The sequence below is a fragment of the Trachypithecus francoisi genome, unplaced genomic scaffold (genome assembly GCF_009764315.1).
Source record: "Trachypithecus francoisi isolate TF-2019V2 unplaced genomic scaffold, Tfra_2.0 Lachesis_group7, whole genome shotgun sequence".
Taxonomy (NCBI): Eukaryota; Metazoa; Chordata; class Mammalia; order Primates; family Cercopithecidae; genus Trachypithecus; species Trachypithecus francoisi.
In genome coordinates this window covers 40,554,193-40,578,524 of record NW_022681472.1, presented here as the reverse complement: position 1 = coordinate 40,578,524, position 24,332 = coordinate 40,554,193, and the positions used below count along the sequence as shown (strand labels likewise).

The 24,332-nt window shown below is 34.4% G+C and overlaps 1 protein-coding gene across 3 annotated transcripts in view; it reads right to left on the bottom strand.

The window, feature by feature from the left end:
• RALYL (RALY RNA binding protein like) overlaps nt 1–24,332 on the bottom strand; it is a 736,599-nt gene that overhangs the window by 51,636 nt on the left and 660,631 nt on the right. For all 3 annotated transcript variants that reach the window (XM_033202416.1, XM_033202415.1, XM_033202414.1), the window contains exons 5-6: nt 18,818–18,865; nt 6,796–6,953 (exon numbers count right to left, since the gene is read on the bottom strand). In XM_033202416.1, the coding sequence (XP_033058307.1) occupies nt 6,796–6,953; nt 18,818–18,865 (206 nt within the window). The remainder of the gene's footprint in view (nt 1–6,795; nt 6,954–18,817; nt 18,866–24,332) is intronic.

Below are 24,332 nucleotides of genomic sequence, written 5' to 3'. Positions count from 1 at the left end.
GGCCTTAGTCCACTTTCTACTTTTCTTCATGTAGAGTCACTACTAGATATGGGCTATGGTTTTATGTTATTACATCTGGTTTCTGGATGGAATGCCTGGAATGAACCTCCTCTATCTCTCATGTACTGCTCTTTCTAACTCTCTTCTGCTTTTGTTTTCTGCTTTTTCCCCTCCTGTTAATAACTTCTCTACTGCACAGTGAATTATATTGTCCCTATTTTTGCTTACTATTCTCTAGTAGTTGAGTGTATATACCTACATCACAGATACTTTAGAAGACATTGGTAAGACTATCTTCACAGGAAAAATATCTTTTGCTCTTTTTCTCTAGATAAATTTTACCACAGAAAAAACTTGTCAAAAATTATACACAAATATGGTGAAACCCCATGTCTACTAAAAATACAAAAATTAGCTGGGCATGGTGGTGTGCACCTGTAATCCCAGCTACTTGGGAGGCTGAGGCAGAGAATTGCTTGAACCCAGGAGACGGAGGTTGCAGCGAGCCAAGATCGTGCCACCGCCCTCCAGTCTGGGTGACAGAGTAAGACTCTGTCTCAAAAAAAAAAAAAAAAAAAAAAATTATACACAAAAGCAAACATGCTGTCATAATAAAAATCTTTGGTTGTTTTGTTGAGGACAACTTAGTTTTCTATGAGTGATTATAGGGCTTGAATTTAGAATTACCAAACAAAATCAGCAAAGTGATAAATTAAAAAAATTACAAAGTTCCTAGGACAAATTACTTTAGCTTATTTTTAGGCAAGAAGAACACTAGAGAAATAGAAGTCAGGTTGCCTCACTGTTACTGTAGTATTTTTATTTTAAAAAATAAGTCACATTAAGTCATTTCAGATCTGCGCTCTCTATACAGGTCATTGATTTGGTGATAAATGTTATTATATCCTGATATAGTTGACAAAATGATTATGCCTTCTGCTGTGACATGAGACATAATCCAAAAAGAATATTAGGCACATGGGATGATACCATCTGTCTATATAAAAATGTGTGCATTTCTGACTTATGTGGTAAAAAATATTTCAATTTATTTTAATCATCTTTGGGTCAAGTCTATTCTGGGTAAATAAAGAAGCTTCAGCTAATTGTCTAGATCCGTGGTTCTTAATAGAGGGTGATTTTGCTCTGCGGGAGAGATTCTGTCTCTGGAGACATTTTGGCTTGTTATAACTTGGAGGGGTGGTGCTACTGGCTTCTAGTGAGGATTTAGTCTGCTCAGCATCCTACAATGCACAAGATAGCCCACACCACACCACAGAATGATCTGACCCCAAATCTTGATCATGCAAAACTATTGAAACCTGCTCTAGATAATTATATAACCTCCCTTACCAATATCATGCTTCCTATCAACTATTTAGAAAACTGAAAAATGTTTGTAATCATGTGGACTTTGACAATAAATCACATTAATTTGTTATTATTTTTATTTTCCCCAGCCATTAATACATTATTTGAATGTCCAAAACAAAGAAATATAATTTGCATATCACTTAATTTATAAATCAGTTTTAAATACAGTATTTCAACAATAAAAAATCTGAGAATCTGATGATGTACAGCATTTTCCCAAAGTTACGTGATATGCACAGGTAAGAGTTTAGGCTGAAACCTAGATTTTCTTACTTTCAATTTTACACTTTTTATTGTGCCATGCAGCTTCAGTTGATGTGAAAAATATGATCATCATTTCCAGTTATTTCCTTCACTATGAATTAATGAACCACTGTGTTTAATTCAATAATATTCAGGAAAAGAAAAGGAAGGTTTCTGGAAATCTTTATCATGATCACTTCAATGCCTCTGCTCTGCTTCCATCTGTCCCCTTCTTTATATATACATAAATATCCCATAATAAGAAGATGAACAACTGGCCTGAAGTTATAGGACAGGTGATACCCTTGTAACATAATACATAATACAATTTCTTTTAAAGCTAATTCAAGATGAAGAGGCTAATTTGCTAGTCTCAGAAATAGTTTTCAAAAGCCAAACTTTAAAGTATTTTGCTAAAATAAATTGCAGCAACTGGTTTTCACCCACCCCATAGATGAAATTTCCTAGAACAGGGAATTACATATATATGCATATGTATGTATTCATAATACTTATGCCTACATACATCTATACCCATTATTTCTATATTTTTTAGAAAGAAAATGAAATGGAGAATGAGTGGATTTTATTCAATAAGTATTCATTAAATGCTTACTATCTGCATCTGTTCATCTTGCATTTCATTAGAAGCTGCAAGTATATCATTTAATTTATTCCCAATATGCAAATCAGAATTGTTAAACTTACTTTTGGATTTCAACAGTGAATATTAGAGAAGTTAAGTAATGTGTTTTAGCAGGCTGGGCATAATGGCTCAGCCTATAATCCCAGTGCTTCGGGAGGCTGAGGCGGGAGAGTTGCTTGAGCCAGGAGTTTGTGATCAGCCTGGGCAACATGCTGAGTTCCCTATCTCCACAAAAAATAAGGAAATTAGCCAGGCATGGTGGTATGTGCCTATATTCCTAGCTCTTCAGGAGGCTGAGCTAGGAGGATAGCTTGAGTGCAGGAGTTTGTGGTTACAGTGAGCTATTCAATCGTGCCACTGCATTCCAGCCTGGGTGACAAAGTGATACCCTGTTTCTAAAAAAATTTTTTTAAATGTTCTTTAAAAAGATTGCTTTAGCCAAGAGGCAACAATTCAAGTTTAGAGTGGGCTGCCTGACGCCAAAGCCATGGGTATTTAGGTCCTACCCTCCTATCCCCCACTGCCCATCATGAGCTTCTCATCATGGTGAACTGCCTCCCTCGTCTCATGGACTCTATAACTAGGGACATAAAAGAAATATGTAAGTAATTTATTATGATATGTATAACATAAAATACAAAAAATGAGAAATAGTAAAAATCTTCTGTCACTTGATATTGAAATTATCTCCCATTTTAAAATTTTCTGGTCCCCCCTGCCCCCAACCAGATAGTAAGTGCCTGAAAATGAAAGATCACATCAATTTTGTCTATGGAATATCAGTTCCCCAGGGCTCATGTCTATTTCATCAATGGAAAATTAGTGCCTGTCTGTGTTAGGTGCTGATTAATTGAACTTGTATCAACTATGTGGGCAAAGAGAAAAGATAAATTAGTTTTGATGATAACTGATTGTGAAAATAGTCATAAAAGAATAGTTTTTTGAGTTATGACTGGAAAGATACTTTAGATTTCAGCAAGCAAAAATGGCCTTCTAAGTAACAGAAGTAGCAGATCTCAAATCACATAACTTGAAAATACATGTCATACTGATTTCTCTTAGACCCTGGAGTGTAGGCCAGAATTTGTCCCCTTGTTTCGCCAACTGATGCAACATTTTCTGTAACTAATTTTCTCTGAGCTGTAGCATTTTTAAAGGTGTGGTTCAAAGTCAACTGTAAAATGTATGACAAAAAGTAAAATGCAAAAAGCAAAAATAATAGTGATGTCACATTTCACAAATGTTTAAGAGTATAATCTGTGCAAAGCATAATTAACTTGAATGAATTTGTAATTGAAAATAGAAAGATTAGATGTCCATACAAATAACTACGACATGAAGCAGAAGAGTGAAAGTTCCATAATAAAAAAATGAAAACTGGCCTGAAGTTAGAGGACAGGTGATGCCCTTGTAACACAGAGGGGTCTAAACTTGTCCTTATAAGAAGAGGAAATTTATTAGACAAGACACATGAAGAGTAAACAGTGTGAAGACATGGGGATAAGATGGTCATCTACCAGTCATGGAGAGAGGACTGACACAGACCCTTACCTCACAGCAATTAGAAAGAACCAAACCTTCTGACACTTTGATCTCCAACTTTCAGCCTCCATCATTGTGAGAAAATAAATTTATGTTGGTTAAGCCACCCAAACTATGGTACTTTGTTATGACAGCCCTTGCCAACTAATGACACCCATCATACAGATGTCCTAAAATATCATTTTGAGCAGGTAGCACTTTGCTGAGAATTTTTTATCTTGGTCCTGCATGAAATCCAAACCCTTCAATATTCTGCACAGTTTTTCATTATCCTTTTACCCAATTTTATATCTTGTTTAATAATAATGTCCTCAGTTTATTAACTGACATTCCTAGCAATAAATCTTTACGTCAGATAACAATTATTATTTTTACTATCACAGTTTATTATCTATTAAGACTTTTATATTAGCTGACACTGTTCTAAGAGCTCTACATGTGCTAGCTCATTTAATCTTCACAACTCTACAGAGAAGGCAGTAAGATTATCATTCCCATTTTATAGATGAGGAAACTAAGGCACAGCAAGCAAGTACCTTGCTGCAAAACACACAAAATAAATGGCTGAGGCACTATTGGATTCTAGGTGCAGCCAATTACATGTTCCATGCTCCTACCTGCTATAATAATAATAGTAGTAGCAATAACCTCATTGAACATTACTATGTGCCTAAGCATTTTATATACATAAGTAGTTTAATTCTTACAATAACTATTGGATATACAATATATTATTTTCAATTTCCAGGTAGAAATTAGAGGTATGTAGGGGTTAAAGGATTTCCCCAAGGCCACTGTGGTAGTATACTGTGAAACAGACTCCACTCCAGGCAATCTGACAGGAAAGCCTCTGTTCTCCACCCAGATTCTGTCTCCCAGAAAGCAGGTATCTCTCATTCTACCGTTCTGAATGCACCGGCTCTTCTGAACTCAATTCAAAATTCTCTGTTAAGCCTTCTCTAACCTTTCTGGCTGATAGTACTTTCTCTCTTTAAAAATCTCTAAAGCAGAATATACTTTGCCTAGGATAATGGATGGATGGGAATGTTTAATGATATGTTGCTGAGTATTAATATTATTTCTCTGGTTGATGCTTTATCTCTGTATTTCAATCACATACTTTTGAAGGGAGGAACCCAACATAAAGCCTTCTTAGCATTGGGGATTAATTCTCAATTTTAACTTTAATTGAACTGTCTTTAATTTCCTGTTAGATGCTTCAGGGCATTTATATTAGTTTGTCACCTGTTCTGTCACTGAAAGTGCATTGACAAGTCCCTAAAGGCATTCAAACTTACCAGAGTCTTTCTTGTTAGACATTAGAATTTAAATTAATTCTTTAAAGAAACTGATATTATCGAATTTTTTTTCCAGAGGGCATCATTTTTTCCACTAAGAAACTACAGCTAAAGCTCACTGATATTCATGTTTTCTCTTTTGTAAAATGCTAATCTGCAATATCATATTTTCTTTATTTTATGGCTCTATGATGTCAGGACAGGACAAGTTGATTATAGTTTTAGTTCAATTTGATTTGAAATGGGACAGAAATACCTAGTGGTAATCTATTTAAAGCAATCCACTTTAAATGCTTATCAGTATTCATTTTTGGTAAATTATCACATTAATATATTTTTCTTTATATAGTTTTCTCCTTAGCAGAAATCAGTCATATTACAAATTCTGAAATAAGAAATGACAAATTATCCAAGCTATAACATTAATTTCCTCTTCTGAACTTGCCAAACCATTAAATGCTGGAAACAGCTATTAATAAAAGAGTAAGATATATACCTCAGTAAATCTTTATTCAGATTATATCAATATTAACATAGTCTATTTTAAACTTCACTGATACTTTTCATTTGTGATTTGAGTTTGAAACTTTTGTTATTTCCAGAAACCAACCTAATTATAAAAAGTACTATAAATTTAATGAATATTTATACATGCACATATATATTTTATGTACATGTATGTATATATAATATAATCTGCCAATATGCTCCTAGAAAGAATATTAAATCATGATTCTAGTTATGCTTCCCAGTGAATTATAGATACATTTTTATGTTTCACTAAAGTAACACAAATCAACAGTTAAATTTTGTGACTTGAGCTCTAAATGTATAGAACTATATGAAATGAATGGAATTGATCAATCTGTTGTCTTGCTATAATAACAAGCACATCCTTTAGGTTTCCACTCAAATGTCACTTCAATCAATGAAATATAGTGTTCCCAACTTTCTCTATGTGTTTATTCTTTTACCTATTGATCAGTTTATTATTTGTTTGCTTTCTGATAAAGGGCAATCTCAAGGAATATAGGAAATTTTGCTTTCCTTAAGAATAACAACAAATAACATTTTTTTCTGAATCACTCCACATAAAAATTTAGCAGTGTGTTTAGTTGGAAAGTTTGTATCGCTGCTTTTTACTAATTAATGTGAAACTATGCATATATTATTTTACTTTTTATGACATTAAATATATTTTCAGATACATATATCTCATAATAATTTATCACTGTATGGTAAATTATACTTTTAACATTTCTATAGTTTGCCTCTCTTAATTGAATCAAATATTCAAACCATGAACTAATTTTGTATATTGCTTCTCTGAAAAGACAGTTTATGCACTCCCTTTGGAAGTAAAATGATTTCTTCATTAAAAGCAACATATTATGTTTCAGGACTTTAATATGTCACAAGCTAAGCTGAGAGCACAGTGTTATTTGCTCTGATAAAATACTTTTCAAATTGGTCCTGGGTTTTTGTTAGACATGTTTGTGTTTGTCTCCCCTACTGCAACACAGTATGGTGGAAAGCAGAGACCATTTCTTATCCATTTTATGATTTTCTAATACTTTATACATAGCAGGCCGTTCATAACTATCTGGTTAATTTATTGAATATAGGCATTCATGCAATGATAGTTAACCACCCCCTTCTTTAAGGAGAAATAAAATGAAGGACCTTACTTACATTTAGAGCCTGTTGACCCACTGGCAGTAGATCTTGATCCACCTTTCATGGAAAAGACTCCTTTCCCCCTGCGAGTCGTTGTGACTGCCACTCTGGGACGCTTCAGTGGAATTACTGCACGGGGAGGTGGAGGCACACGCCCGTGGTAATCAAATAACCTTTACAAAACACAAATGGGACTGAGAGTTGGTTTGATGCCCAAGAATTCTATCAAATATGTGAAACGATTAACAGAATAGCCTGGTAGAAAATTTCAATAAATGTTTTCTTTCTGCTGTTGTTCTCTAATATTCAGATGCAGGTATTTATTGGCAGATTTAATTTTCACTAAGAAAATAGGATGCTAATATAGTCTATGCTTTCTGGACTTTAGAGTGTGACCTCCAAGAGGAACTCATTTGTAAGGTATGAAAGGACTAGGAGCTTTGCTCCAACAGTACCATGCAATTTGTTGAAATTATGCTGATCTTCATCCCTAAATATACTTCTTTGCTTGATAAAACAGATTTGCACTTCTTATGAACAGAAATATTCCTCTTACATGTCAAACACTTATTAGCACATTAGTTTAAAAGAGGAAAAGATCTTGCAGAATGGGAACAAAGAAATAAAATTATTGTTCAAACAGTCAACAGCCCAGCAAGATAAAAAGTAAAACCAGCTTAAAGAAAACAGCTATGAGAGACAAATCAATATGGTGCTTCAGCTCACTCTAAGAATCTTTTCAGTAACAAAAGGCTTCTCTGATTGCAGACAAAAGGAGACAGTTTGAATGACGTGGAGCTAGCATGAGGACAAAACTTTGTTGACTACTTATGGTGGGAAGTATTTATCAAGATATCTTTTAATTATTCTGACCATTTGCTAGATGTGCAAATTGAGACTAGAGATATTTTTATAGTTAGATATTACAAGCATATTTAACCAAAAATCCATAAAACTTGAAACCTTTGCTGAAAAGTGAAAAATGATATTCACCACAATCAGTGAATTTCCATTAAACAAAGTACAAGGGTTAGCTCATTTATAAAAATATGTAATTCATAGATTCAAAAGCTTTGTATTATTTATACTGCATCCACATATACAACAAATTTTTATATGACAGTACATTTGAGTAACCTAAAAGGTCAATGAAAAAATACTGGGATACATTTACTTTTTCATGACTATTTTCCAGTGAACCAGACATGTAAGTACATTATTCACTATAAAGAAAATAGCATTATTGACTTAGAATTATAATTGTTACATATTTTATTGTGACAGAATAAAATATTGGATTACATTTGTATAATTACTTTAAAACAGTCAATAAAAACAATCTAATATGAAAGTCAGAAATGAGAAACTAGAATGGAAAGAAAATAAAAAAAACTTCTATAATAGGTTAATTGACAAAATTACATCTTGTTTATACGTACAGATGAAAATGTGATAATCTCTTTTTAGGAAATAATATATGAAATATAATAAAAGTTAAGATAGACTGGTTTCCAAATATTTACTTAGAGACATTTAAAACTATTATACTATGGGGTGGGGGAAGCGCAAAAAGCACTATTAAACCAAATTTAAAGCAGAATTCCTTAGTACTAAGAATATCTCCTACATTAGAGACTTAGGGTATTCAAAAATGATTTAGAACATGCTGGGGAAAAACTAAGAGATATCTGCAAAGGAAAAGAAATGAAATGAGACAGAGTTCAAGAGAGGTGCCATCTTCTGTGAATAAGCAAAGCCCATTAGAGCTGAAGAACAGCTAGCAAAGAACAGGTCATGGATGTCAACACATAATAGTTTACTTCAAAGAGCACAGGCAGGATGAGGCTGAAAAGGGTTATGAATATCATCTATACCACTAGGGGCTTGAGAATCAAAAGGGTCAGCTAGACCTGCCCCTCATTTCAATCATAAAACAAGGTCTACATTAGTTATTTATAAGTTGAATTCACAGAGCACCTTAAGTCAGTGAACCAAAATACAAAGGCACTTTGCATGAGCTATAACACCCAAAACTATTGAGCGAAAAGAAAATATGGCAATTGACTGATCTCTTCTAGAGTAGAAGTTGCTGCTTGAAATGAAAGGCAAGCTCTTTTAGCAGGACCATTTCCGTAGGACACCAATGTGCAGTTTTACAGGTTCATTAAACAAGCCAATCTATAAATTGGGTTAAGAAAATCTCTAAAACACAATAGAAATATATAATGATGTAGGAGTGCTATAGTAAAAATACAGGCCAAGTAAAGTTCACTACATTCACTGCTACTTTAATTGCAATGTAATTTAATACTATGTTTATAGGGAAGAAAAATGTTTATCGATATTTCTATTGCTTCTCCCAGCCAAGGATTACCAAACCTCTAACGGTGGCATGGCCTTATCTTATGCTGAGAAACAGCCATACTTGCTCACTGTATTTGTGATTTGCTTTTAGTATGGGGCATACATTTTAGTAATATATGTAGTATATTACTAAACAACTTTCCTTTGGTATAAATTCCTATGGTGAGTGGCCGGTTCTCTGAATATTTTGGTGAGCTACTTCAAAGGAAAATGACTATTTTTCTTTTCTCTCTCTTTTGTTTTTTTGAGACAGAGTGTCTGTCACCCAGGCTGGAGTCCAGTGGTATGATCTCACTACAGCCTCTGCCTCCTGGGCTCAAGCAATTCTCCCACCTCAGCCTCCCAAGTAGTTGGGACTACTGCATGCCACTGCGCCCAGCTAAATATTTTTGTATTTTTTGTAGAGATAGCATTTAGCCATATTGCCCAGGCTGCTCTCGAACTCTTGGACTGAAGTGATCTGCTCAACTTGGGCTCCTAAAGTACTGGGATTATAGGCATGAGCCACCAAGCCTGGCTGGATGACTTTCACCAAGGAATCAAATAACGTTTTACCGATTCTTTGGTAAAACTTTGATGGAAAGTTGGGCAGCATCAGGACTTAAATATTTTAATGTGATAGGTCATTCACAAAACAAAATTGGGAATGGGTGAGGCAGGAGAATAGGGTCTGGAGGCAGGGAACCTAAGGCTGTTTCATGCTGACTTCCTAGAACTAAACAAAAAGTAAAACCCCAACTTTCCATGCCCAAGTAACAAAAGGACCAGAGGCTACTCCCTTTGCACCCCTCCTCATCCCGCCACCTTTTGCTGCATGGCTGATGAAAATTTGAAAGTACCTCTGATCGGTCCCCTTCCACAACCAGTCAGGCTGGTCCTGGGCAAAGTCTTCATTTGCATAGGGTATAAATTTGTAACTTCAGCCTCTGATTGGTCCCCTTACACAACCAATCAGACTGACCATAGGCCACTACTTAATTTACGTAGGGTATACTCCAAGCAACCCATGGGGAAACCTGTAGAGGGTATGTAAACCCCAGAAAATTCTGTCACCAGACTCTTGAGCCCTTACTTTCGGTTGGCTCCCACCCTGTGGAGTGTACTTTCATTTTCCATAAATCTCTACTTTTGTTACTTCATTCTTTCCTTCCTTTGTTTATGTGTTTTGCCCAATTATTTGTTCAAGAACCTGGACATCCTCCACCAGTAACGTGGGCTAACATGAGGGCATAATTTTTAATTTTACAACTTTTAATGGAGTTGAAATCTTTCTTAGTTTTCATCGCGCACTCTTGAGTTAATTAGAAATGAAGGAAGACTGGATGTTGTCCTAATGTACAAAAACATAACAAGACAAGGATAGAAAGAGGGGAAGACTTTCTGGGATTGCAAGATGGGATACAGGGGTTCTTCAAAATGCAGAGGGAAGTAGGTGAAAGGCAGGCCAAGAAAGGCGTTCTCATCAGAATTCTGTCCACAGTAAATCAAAGAAATTTTACCTTTATCAAATATTAGATTGGCAAATAGTATTGAGACTAAGGAACTAGTTCATTTAAGATTATAGACTGACAGCAGAAATGGCAGTCCAGCAGAATTAAATGGAATCTAAATCTCCAGGCTAATTAAAAGCTTTAATTTTTTTCCTTCCTCTTGTTTTTCTTGTTCCTTACCCTTTTGGAGTTATATTTCCTCTCCTTTTCTTTAATAGTCCTTAATTTTCCCTAGTATTTCTTGGTAAGGATAATTTTCTCCCAAATACTTACTCATCAAATAGATAATGGTTTATAATGAAGCCAAACATATAATAATTCTTCTTTCCTCAAGGTCTATTTTACAGTGAAAACTCTAAAACACCTGCTGTCAAGTAATAAATTTTAAAAATTCAGTCCAATTTTAATAAAACCAATTCATGAAGAAAATTTGAGAATTTAATTTCTTCATTTAATAAATGTTTCTATTTTCTGGGTACCCTTTTCTTATTTTGCCTTTTAATGCTTTAAATAATATCTGACATATGTAACTTTATTACCTAGCACAAGCTAAAAACTGGTAATATTAATTTTAATATTAGTTTATGTGATAAAATAGACATAACTTTTCTCTAGGAAGAATAAGGACATTTAATTTCATCCACTGCTCTTAAACAGTAATTGTTTTTGGACAGAGGCAATTTTAAAACTAAGTGCCTTTTGGACAAAGGCATATTAACACAGCAAACAAACATAATTTTAATTGTCTTTTAAAATAAAGAGCTTGTTATTATTAAGCTTTAAAAATAATAAAGTAACATTTTGGAAAAAAAGTACATAAAAAAACTATAAAACTCTCAGTCTCAGACCTCAGAACAACTACTATAATCCTTTAATCTTTTTTCTATAAGCTTCCATATTTTTCACATAATTGAAAACATAATATATGTACAGTCATGTATTCTAGCTCGTTCTCTTTGGTTTATATTAAAAACATTTCTCAGGCATGTTAAATGGTCTTCTTAATGTTTATTTTAATGGCTGTGGTGCATTTTCTCAGATAGACACACCACATTCTAATAAATCATTACTTGATGGCTAAACTTCTGACTTGATACTTACATTTTCGTGTCAACAAACGTGGTTTCAAACACAAGAAAAGAAACTGGAAATGTAATATATGTGTAGTATTTTACTACTGAATATTAAATTTTCATTTTAGATTAGTAGTAACTTTAAACGTTTCCTGGTATTTACCTGTTTCTAAATTGCCCTCATGAAAACAATTCTTCCTTTTCCCTACTCATGAATCAAAACTTATAGTTACTAAGTAGTTGATGCTAACAAAAATATTTGGTCTTCCCCAGGGGGCTAAATTTTCTGGGCTGCCCAGAGGCAAAACCTGAGAACAAATTTAGGGCCATATTCTCACCAGGACCTTTCAGTAGATCTACAAAGACCAATAACAAGACGACCAGAGAAGATCTAGTTCCATGTCTTGATTCAACCTCCAGACTTCCTTTTCATTATGCTTCACTTTGACAGATGTCTATAAAACCAAAGTAAGGTGCCTTTTCATTTCTAAGAAGGGATACATTTGAAATCTATACAAATAATTCTTATAGGCTGGTAGTATATCTGTTCCCTGTACTGTTTAAACTACTCAGAATTCATAAACTCTGCCTATAATTTCTACTCTGACTTCAAATAAGTCTTTGTTACAATTGAATCAGAAAATTATTTTAAAAGACACACTTCACCTGAGACCAATTAATGAGTAAATTTCATTGCTCTTTTTTGTTATTAAATTTTCCAAGGTTTTCTGTGAAGTTTTCTCCTTAGATCACATGGAAATACTTCTGGAACATGCTTTTAAAAGCAAGTTGTTTGCAATCTTGAATGATCTCTTTTGCAATATTTTGATTCTAATATAATCTTCGTAACATTTTGTATACAGCTTTGTGTAATTAAAAAGTTAACAAATTCAAAAGGTTGTTGTGGGGTTATAAGCCACTAAAATGACTTTCTCAATTTAAGTCTTATAATTCTGTAAAGTCAGTAGTGTTAAGCCATTTTGCCCATGAAGGAAACTGGCAAAAAGGTGACTTTTCCAAGCTTAACCAGTGAACACATGTGCATCTAGTCTTGAAATTCATATCTTCTAACTCCAAATAATACCATTGGTCAAGTGTACCATGCTGTTATTTTCAAACATTTCAAATGGAATACCATACTACCAGAGGATAATTCAAATTAGTATAACAAAACAGACATTGTTTCTTGTTAATGTTTTCCAATATTCATGAATATATATTGTGCTTTCTAATCAATGATCTGAAACAACTGTAACTTGACTTAGTGTTCTTTCATTAACTGCAAATCTAGTAGCTTCTTGGATCAATTAACACAAAGTCAAAATGGTTCCAGAACTGAACAATGCCTATTTTAGAACATTTAAAATGTATACATGTTTTTTATAAAGGTAAAACACCTGTGGCATTTGTTTTTTCTCTGTTAATAAAAGTCTGCTTATCACTGGAAACTATAAACTGATCAGTGCTCTTCCTAATGTTATTGAAAAGAGAGGTTGGATTTAGATAGCCAGCATTGCAGAAGTTAAAACCCTTCCCTAGGGAGATTAAATATAATTTTAGATATACATCTCCTTTTACTTGACTTGTTAGAGTATAAATACTTATGTTTAATGTATTAACATACAATGTCCTACATTCAGAGTCATACATGGACCTTTAAAAGAAAATGCCATTCAGTGCTGTAAATTTTTGGGCAATGCTTTGTGTAAAAGAGAAAGATAAGAATTTAGAAAAACCACTCTACTCTTTAATGATACTGTTAATGATCTCTGAAACCATGAATAGACAGGTCAATGAATCACAGTAAGGTGGTATATTTTGTAAAGTTTTCTAAGGTAAAACTATCTAAGGGTTGGAAACCCTCAGTCACATTAGAGTCTCCAAACCTGGCAGAAATAGAATGACAATATAATGTGGACATATGTCAGTTATTAAGCTATTATTTTTTGGTTTCAGACCTACCCTTTGCCACAGATAAGGTTGGAACTCTGAAAACCACACTTCTGGAGGTGAGGGTTAGGGTTAGGGTTGGTTTTGGGAAGCTAGCTCTCTGCTGGGTTCAGCCAATAAAGGACCTAAGAAAGACTGCAAGACTGGAGCAAGAAAAAGGGACTTGCTCCTTGTTTTGGTTTTTATTTGTTTTGGCTTCCTGCTCTTTTCGGCATTCCCCCAATCTAGTTTCTTCACCCTGACAACAACAATTCATTCCAGTAGCAGCAGCAGAATCCAGTCTGAGTAATTTTGCAACACTTGGAGAACAGCCACTCCACGTTCCCTCAAAGACTCCAGCACCTGTCAGTCCATATCCCCGTCTCAGAGATTTGGTTGTCAGCACCACAGGTTCTCCTTGTGGACTCAGACACAGCAGCACCATCTGAACAGAATCTCCTATGCATAGTTTCAGCTCTGGTAGACTCTTTTTCTACAGCAATTTCTGAAAAGTAGTGGAATTTCTGTTTTTGTGACCTAAACAAGCAGCATGAAGTTAACAGAAACAGCTGAGCGCTCTCTGCAAGTAAGTGTGATCAGCTGCAGTTGGAATGCTTTGGGGGAGTAGGAGAGGGAAAACTGGGAAAACAGAATAATCCAGAGAAGTCCCAAATAAGCTACTATGGAAGAAAAACTGACCAACCAGTTTGTTTCTCAGTTATACGGACACTGCTATATGAATGTCAATATGAGAAATACATCTACCATTATTGTTTTTTTCTTTTTCTTTCTTTCTTTTCTTTTCTTTCTTTTTTTTTTTTTAAAGACAGAATTTCGCTCTGTCGCCCAGGTTGGAGTGCGGTGGCACAATCTTGGCTCACTGCAAACCTCCGCCTCCTGGGTTCAAGCAATTCTCCTACCTCAGCCTCCCGAGTAGCTTGGATTACAGGCACCCACCACCACACCTGGCTAATTTTTGTATTTTTAGTAGAGACGGGGTTTCACCATGTTGACCAGGCTGGTCTCAAACTCCTGACTGCAGGTGATCCGTCTGCCTCAGCCTCCCAAAGTGCTGGGATTAAGCGTGAGCCACCGCGCCTGGCCCCATTATTGTTAATGGTTACTGTTAATACTAGCTAATATTGATTAAGCACTAAAAACATACCAGGCATAATGCTGACCATTATAATATGTTATCTCATTTAATTCGTAAAATGATTTCATCAGTTAGGAATTAATTTCATGCTTACCTACCAGAGGACATAACAGATTTTGTGATATTAACTAACTTGCCCAAGTTTGCACCTCTACTAAAAAAGAGAGAACACACACACACACACACACACCACACACACACACACACACAAATGCAAGAAGACTGTAACTTATGAGAAATGACTATGGATTAGTAGTGACTCTGTAAGCTATGTATCTTGTCCAGCCTCGCCATTCTGTTTTCATTTCATGGTATTCTATGTTTATAGGGAACTCTTGAGTATATCCACTAGTGGCAGATGCTTATGTCTTTCTTAGCCAAGTGCCAAAAATGGAAAATAAACTAATGCGAGCACAGACTGCTCAGACAGTCTGTTAACAATATAACCATACTGATCTACTGCACACTTACATGCCAAACAAATTGCACACAAAACAAATAAATGATTTTGAAAGTTGTTCATACTGAAGCTAAGTTCTTGTAGAGAGTCACCTGAAAGCAACAGCCTCTCTAATTATTTGACTATTTAAGGCCCTTGTTCTTTGGCAAGTAAGATGGATATATCATCCATCCATCTATCTACATCCATCTGTCTATCTATCTATCTGTCTATCTATATCTATCTATCTCCATCCATCTATCACCTATCTAATGATTTTATTGAGCTATCATTTCTAAATAAATAAAATGCAAATCCAGGCTTCCTTTTAAAGATGAGAAAACTGTAAACCTGACTTGCCTAAAGTTATAAGGCTAGTTACCATGTCAGAGGTATTCAAACCAGAGCGACTCCATCTTGAGTGAGGGCTAGGAAGAACGAGGCTGGGACTTGCTGGGCTGCATTTCCAGGAGATTAGGTATTCCTAGCTTCTAGAAGTTTATGGTTAAGGGAACAGATTAATAATGTTTACTAAACAGACCCAGGCCCATGAATGTCCTGATATTTCCATATCTTGAGAACAAAAGCATTACTAATTTTGCTTTAAAGGTAATATCGAGTCTTGCAAAATATAGTAATTAGAAAAATTAATCCTTTATCACAAACCTTGTGGTAGAGCACACCTCCCCATGGTTTTTATTGTTGTTGTTGTTATCCTATGGATAAACAAGCATTGTACCTAGGGCAGTACTTCCTCTTACTTTTGGGAATAGCCTACTCTGTCTATAGAGCAGCTATAGTTTCACCACCTTTCCTTCTTAATAAACTTGCTTTTGCTTTGCGCCGTGGACTCGCCCTGAATTAATTCTTGCAAGATGCAAGAACTCTTTCTTATGGTCTGAATTGGGACCCCTTCCCAGTAACAGCCAGAACTTGGGTCTCCTACCATGTCGATAAAACTCCATGTTAGGTGGAAATTCTTTAAATGTGTAAGGAAGTCACATGATAGAAAATAAAAGATGCTAAAATGGTTTTATATAGACAGAGTATAAGACAACGTACTTTATTCGTAGCAAGTGAAAAAAAGCTATAGTATGAAATATCTTTAAACTTATCAAAAACTAACATTTTCAAACAGTATAAAAACAGTCTAGATATCCTTCCTTAATAGTAAATGGGATTATTTTAATGTTGCCAGATGTTTACATCACGTTTAGAATAAGTTATTATAAGCTTCTTACTATTTAAAATAAATATATTTTATAGAAATTATAAAATGTTTTGAGAAAATCATTCTTAAAGATGATTTTTTGTCAGAAAAGGATAACTAGTGAAATAAGGTGCTTAATTCAGTAGTGTGAGCATAGCAGCAATGCAGTTACAGCTGTGGGCCTGATTCCCAGGAAGGAATCGGCATAGCTCCATAGGCTGATGTTACCCACCCCGTTGTGCATATTCACGTTGTTGGTTATTGAATCTAAATTGGATACCTAGATTATGATCATAGTTCTGTTACTAATTAGCTGGGTGACCTTGGAAAAATGGCTGTCTCTCTAAATCTAAGGAGATGAATTAATAACACAGAGTATCCACTATGTTTATGGTTTACTGATAGTCCCCAAGGATACAAAGATAAGCAAAACTGATAATATGTTACCTCATTAGGCGGGGGAAGGCAGACAGACATGAATCAAACACTGCAGAAAAGAAATATAGCAATATAAATTAGGAGAGGTGCTGTGAAGTAACAGTGCTGGGTGCTGAGAGAAGGGAACAGAGGAACCTAATTTAATCTGTGAGGGATGTTCGTGCTGAGATCTGAAAGATGAGGAGTCAAGTGAACCAGATGGTGGAGGGAGGTATGAGGAGATGGAACAACACAGAGAAAGGACCTGAGGCAGGAAGAACTTCTTGTGGAACTTACAAAGGGCTCTAGAGGCTGGAGCAGAGAGAATAAGACTCTTTAAAGGATCACAGTTTCTTCCTCTTTGAAACATCTATTGAAAACTTTTTTCTAAGTTTGCATTTTTATACAGTACCTAAGGGTTTTTTTGTTGTTTGCATAATACTTAAAGGCTTAAAATATATTTACCACATTTTTTGATCCAATAATCTATCTATAGTTGATCCTCATCTCTGATATGCATGCATTATTACCAATGTATGCATATCAGAGTTACCAATATTAGTTAAATAACACCAGTTCTCCGACAACACAAATTTTAGTTACTACAACATATAAATGGTAAGTAATTTAATAAAGTCCAAACTTTGCTTATAGCTTTTCCACAAATAAATACATAAATAATAAATGTGCATGATAATAACAATGATCACTAATCACATTCCTTCTTTCAAAGTCTGTCAATGATTTTTTTGCTGTTCATTGATTATTCACTTTACTCGCTTGTTTCAGATAATTAATTGTAATGCTTCCTTATCTCAGTTATAAAATATGTGGCATTTTACAAAATTGAATAATCGAAAGAAAGAACTGATCAACAAAGATGAAAATGCAGCAAAGAATCTAAGAGTGGTAATACTAGAAGTGAAACTCAAATTAAATGTAAATGAAATTACAGAAGAAATAGTTCACTACAGGGATGTTAATACTTCTCCACTCAAGAGACTCTAGGTATGGAGTCAGAGGAACTTAGTAAAGGCAAACTTATCGACATAAGTGAGGAAAGTGGATGTGATGTGATGAAACATATAAAGCTATGAAGAGGAAGTGACCCTGGCAAGAGAATCACACATTGAAAGAACTCTCAGAGATAGGTCACAACACTGATAGAATGTCAAAGCTAATTCAGCTTTAGAAAGGAGTATCCAACAAGGCATAAAACAGATGCCTACTCCATATCCTGTCCCGAGTTAGGAAATGAGAAGGCCTGCACTGTTTCAACTCCTTTTGATAAGTGTTCTTTACAAAGAACTAAAACACCTTAATTCTTAATATTTTTATTGTTTTAAATTATAGTACACTAAATAACAATTAGCTTTACTATAGTTTCCTATTAATTTATAAAGAAGAGAATAAAAGTTTTTAATGTTTTGACAAACATGTTTAAGGTCATGAGACAATCCTGTTTCTTCCTCATTGCATGGTTTCATCTTGCATCATCACCTTTATGGCCTCCTATTGTCCTGTGAAGCAGGAACGATCTGTAAATTTTATGGACTCTACCCAATATAACATTTTCAGTGTTTTATTATGTATTTAGAAGGTCGCAGTTATTTTTCTGAGTTTTCAAACTCGATCTTGAAGGATTCTAAATCAACAAATGACTTGGAAAATGATATTGTTAATTAAATCTTTAGGATTTTATCTAAATATTAGACACCAAATCTTAGGTTTGAGCACCTCCAAAGTCCTAAAATTCCAAGATCCACTGTACTCAAGTAAGTATAATGAAAATAGAAAAATCTGTATATTTTGTTGGGATTTGTTGGGATTTAGTATTTTATTTTTAACTATAAAATATTGTTTTAAATACCATAATCAAGATCACCCATGAATAAAATGTACAAAATGGTTAAAAGGTAACTTAAATCTTAGGAAAACAAGGATGAAAAATTCACATACCGGTTGTAGAAATCATCTCTGTAGTAATCATAGTCAAAGACATAACCGCTAAAGAGGGAAACAAAAAAATTAGTTGGCATTTGTTTCAATGACATTAGTTTTACTATTAACTTATGATGTTATAGCATAAAATTTGTTACTTTTAAAATATTTATTTTTCAATGTAATTATGTATCCAAAGGACCTTCCAAAATAATGTTCAATTTGATATGTCATTGTCATGTTTGACAATGTAGAGACTGATAATGGTTTGTGTGGTTTGGAATGAAGATGAGAACAGGTAGCAAAATAAATACTTTAAAACTTAATTAGGTATGAATGAAGACCACAGTTTTTCATCTCAGACAAGATATCATATAGTTGTCCTTTCTTTCTGAGGTAATATTATTATCCCTTCTTCCTAAGGTATGTACAATGAGGCTACATAATGAACAAAAGGTATTGAAATAAGATAAATGGAAAGGTTTAGTAACCCATTCATTATAGAAATGATAAACAGAAATGTAGTTCCTTGGAAATTCAGCATTTTTTTAATTCTAAAAACTATGGATTCAATACTTTAAATAGAGAAAAATTAGAAAAATAACTGTGGCTGTCTTACCAACAATACCTTAATATTTTAGTATATTTAAATATGAATTAGTAAATGCATTTCAGTGATAAGAGTATTATGACTAAGCTCCCTAAAGGAATATATTTTAAAAAGTCACCTCCATCCACTTGCCTTGTTGTTTGAATTTATGAAGCACTTTATATGAATTTTAAATACAGTCATCAAAACAACTCAGCATAACCTGAAGAAACTAAGGTGCAACAGACCTAAGGGACTTGCTCAAATTTGCATTCCTACTAGGTGACATTACTGAGATTTAAGGGAAAGTTTCCTGATTTCACAAGTGGGGTCGTTTTCACAACACCACGCAACACTCCCCAACCTGGAAGAAGTCTTAATGTGATGATGAATGGAGTAACTGTACCACAGGGGAGTAATTAAAAAAAAAGTTTACTTATTCATTTTCTTTTTATTGTGGCAAAACATACATAACTCCAAATTTACTATCCTAATCATTTTAAAGTTTATGATTCAATGGCATTAAGTACATTCACAAAATTGTGCATTGTCAGTATCCATTTCAACAACCTTATCATCAACCTAAACAGAAACTTTGTACTCATTAAACAATAACTTTCCATTCCTGCCTCTCCAGACTGTCATTAATACAAATACAAATTGTACAATCACAGTCACACAATATTTGTTCTTTTGTGTTTGGCTTATTTTACTTAGCACATTTTCAAAGTTCATCCATGTAGTATGTATCAGAATTTCATTCCTTTTTAAGGATGAACAATATTCCATTAGGGTGAGATACACACACACACACCACACACACACACACACATATATATATACAGGCGCCCATCTCCCAAGACTTTCCACTAAACTACTAAACAAAGAAATTAGAAAACTCCCAAATTAACAATCTAATACAGTACCTGGAGGAATTAGGAAAACGAGAGCGAATTAACCCCAAAGTTAGCAGAAGAAAAAAAAATAGCCAAAAGTGGAGCAGAACTGAATGAAGCCAAGATGTGAAAATCTACACAAAAGATCAATAAAACCAAAAGTTGGCTCTCTAAATAAATAAACAAGATCCACAAACTGTTAACTAGATTAACAAATAAAAAGAGATCTAAACAAGCACAATTAGAGGTGACAAAGATAAAATTACAATCCCACAGAAATACAAAAGATCCTCAGAAACTATTATGAAGACCCCTATGTACACAAAATAGGAAATCTAGAGAAAATGGATAAATTCCTTGAAACACACAACCTCTCATAATTGAACCAGGAAAAAACTGAAAACCTGAACAGACCAATAAAAAGTTCTGAAATGGGATCTGTAATACAAAAACCTATCAACCAATAAAAGCTCATGATCATTTGTATTCACAGCTGAATTCTACCAGACAAATAAAGAAGAGTTGTTACCAATCCTACTGAAACTATTCCAAAAAAATCAAGGTGGAGAGATTTCTCTCTAACTCACTCCATGAAGCCAGCATCATCCTAACACCAAAACCCGGCAAAGAAAAATAATACACAAAAATCTGTAGCATTTCTATATACCAATAACATTTAAACTGAGAGCCAAATCAAGACTGCAATCACATACATGCTAGTCACAGACAAAAATAAAATACCTAGGAATCAATTTAACCAAGGATGTGAAAGATCTCTACAAGGAGAACTACAAAACACTGCTCAAAGAAATCACAACATAAAATACAGAAAAACACTTCTTGTTCATGGATTGGAAGAATGAGCATCATTAAAATGGCCATGCTTCCCCCATGCGATTTATAGATGCAATGCTATTCCTATCAAACTACCAACACTGTTTTTTAAAGAACTAGAAGAAACTATTGAAAATTCATAAGGAACAACAACAGCAACAACAAAAGAGCCTGAATAGCCAAAGCAATCCTAAGCAAAAAGAACAAAGCAAGAGGCATCACATTACCCAACTTCAAACTATACTACAAGGCTACAGTAACCAAAAAGCATGGTCCTGGCACAAAAATAGACAATAGACCAACGGAACAAGACAGAGAACCCAGAAATAAAGTCATACACCTACAGCCATCTAATCTTTGAAAAATTCAACAAAACTAAGCAATAAGGAAAGGACTCCCTAGTCAATAGTGCTGTGATAGCTGGCTGATATGCAGAAGAATAAAGCTAGATCCTGACCTTTCACCATGTACAAAAATTGACTCAAGATGGATTGAATTTTTTTTTTTTTTGAGACAGAGTCTTCACTCTGTCGCCCAGGCTGGAGTGCAGTGGTGCAATCTTGGCTCTGCCTCCCGGGTTCACGCCATTCTCCTGCCTCAGCCTCCTGAGTAGCTGGGACTACAGGCGTCCACCACCACACCCAGCTAATTTTTTGCATTTTTCAGTAGAGACGGGGTTTCACTGTGTTAGCCAGGATGGTTTCAATCTCCTGACCTCATGATCCACCCTCCTCGGCCTCCCAAAGTGCTGGGATTACAGGTGTGAGCCACCGCGCCCAGCTGATGGATTGAATATTTAAATGTAAGACCGCAAAATATGAAAATCTTAGAAGAAAACCTAACAAACACCCTACTTGATATTGGCTACATTTTCAAAAGCAATTGCAACAGAATCAAAAATTGACAAGTAGGACCTAATTAAACTCAAGAACTTCTGCACAGCAAAACTATGAAGGAAGTAAACAGACAGCCTGCAGCATGGGGGAATATATTCACAAACTGTGCATCTGACAAAGGTCTAATATTCAGAATCTGTAAGAAACTTAAATCATCAAGCAAAAAACCAAATAACCCCACTAAAAAGAAGTCAAAAGACATGAACAGACACTTCTTAAAAGATGACATACAGGCTAACAACAAGCATACGAATAAATGGTCATCATCACTAATCATTAGAGAAATGCAAATCAAAACCATAATCTCACACCAGTCAGAATGACTTTTGTTAAAAAAAAATCAAAAAACAACAACAGGTGGAGAAGATGCAAAGAAAAGGGAATGGTTGCTAATTCCAATAAATATATGTGAGTATTTACTGTGTAGCAGAAATAGTGCTAGACATATTTGATACATTCAGTAGTTATTGATTGAGGGGACAATCATCTTCATAGAATAGAAGTTCTCAGTATTTTCGGATGTAACCAAATAAACTCACAAAGGAAATATGTGACTAAATTGTTTTTATAATTTTTTTCAGAGACTCCTTTTTATGCTATAATCTCAGATAGCAGAATTTCATTGCAAGAAAAAATATGACATAGTGATCAATTATAAAGGTGTTATTAATAGAGATGACAGTAATGATTTCCACTTATATGTCTTATACCTTCAGTAAATACTTCAATGATTGAAAGCCTTCTGGAAATGTAAAAGTACACAAGAAAAGAAAATTCATTTTTTTTTCAGTTGCTGCTTAAATTATCTCGTCCAGCCTGCTTATTTTTTGTTCAGTCCTGACTGCTAAGATGTATTTACAAGAACCAGTTATAGCTAAGTATTCTGAATTGTTTGATTCTCAAGTTCCACTGCCTGCCATCATAAACTCAATTTTACCTGTCAAAGTTAAAAATAAAATGAAATGCACAAACAGACCTGTCTTGGTAATCATATCAAGACTGCTTTTGTCTTAATGGTTTGGGCTTTTAGCAGAAATGTCATGGCAGTAGTTGGGTCAGGTCATCAGCTATAAAATCAAGCTGGATTTCCAAGAAAGAGAAAGATATTCAAAGAGATTCAAAGATCACACCAGGGCAAGTCTGATTAGTGGCAGCTATTGTTTCCCCAGTGTTCCTGCCACCCTTCTCAGTCCTTTTTTGGTGGGGGAGGGTCTCCTTTTCTCTCTTTCCAGATTCTATCTTTCATAAAAATCCCCTTTTTCTTTCTGAGTGAACCTCTATTTGAAATCACCCACCAAAAGATGGCATTGTGAGGAGTCATATTCAGTTTTTTAAGGTATTTTATGTATCCTAGAACTGTATTGACCAGAAGAATTGATTTTTCAGTTAAGAAAAATCCCTGCCCCACACCCCGTTTCTCCCTCATAAACTGAGGGTGGTACTGTGATCCTTATGGGATGATCTATTTTAGAGAACTTTTGAAACGCTCACTTTAACAGTTTAGTATGACAATTTGGTTCTTAGGTAACTGAAAACAAAAATGATAGTAAATTAGATGTTTAGGGCACTATCTAGGATGAAACTCAACCAAGGAAATGCTGAGGTTTTTGTTGCTTGGAAGCATAACCAGTGGCTTACGGCAGGTATCTGACCTTCTAGAAAAATGAAATGATGGTTTTGAATGTTTAGTGCAAATAAATATTTCATATTGTTTATTTAAAAATCTGGTACACTTTTATTAATTTTATCCTACTTAATCATTCACAATCACATTCTCTCAAAATGTAATGGGGAATCAGAATTGCTAAAGTAATTGCTTAGAGCCATACATCCACACTGTTTCTTTTATTACTGAAGATTAAATGAGGACCAAATAACTTTCCTGAAATTTCATTTGAACTTTTTCATTTATAGAAGAATCACAACTCATTGGGTTTTACAATATATGTAATCAATTTTTTTCTAATCCCTTTGAATTCATAAAGCTAGTTTCATATGAGTAGGTTAATACACAAAGTATTTCTTTTTATTTTCCTTCACCAAACTTCATTAAAATATAATCTTGAGAATATTAATAAATTCCCTAGCACAAGCAGGAAATATTTTAATGTGTTCTTAGCAAACATCTTGCCAATAATAACTACTACTAGAGCCTTCTCAATTGCTATAACTGGCTTCCTATATTAAATTGAGTAATCAATTATTGAGTTCTTATTTGTAAGTCAGCTGCAATACTAGGAGTTGTGAATAATTATATCAGTAGAACATGACTTCTAACCTCAAGGAATTTCAATCTAAGTATAAGAGATTAGACAAAT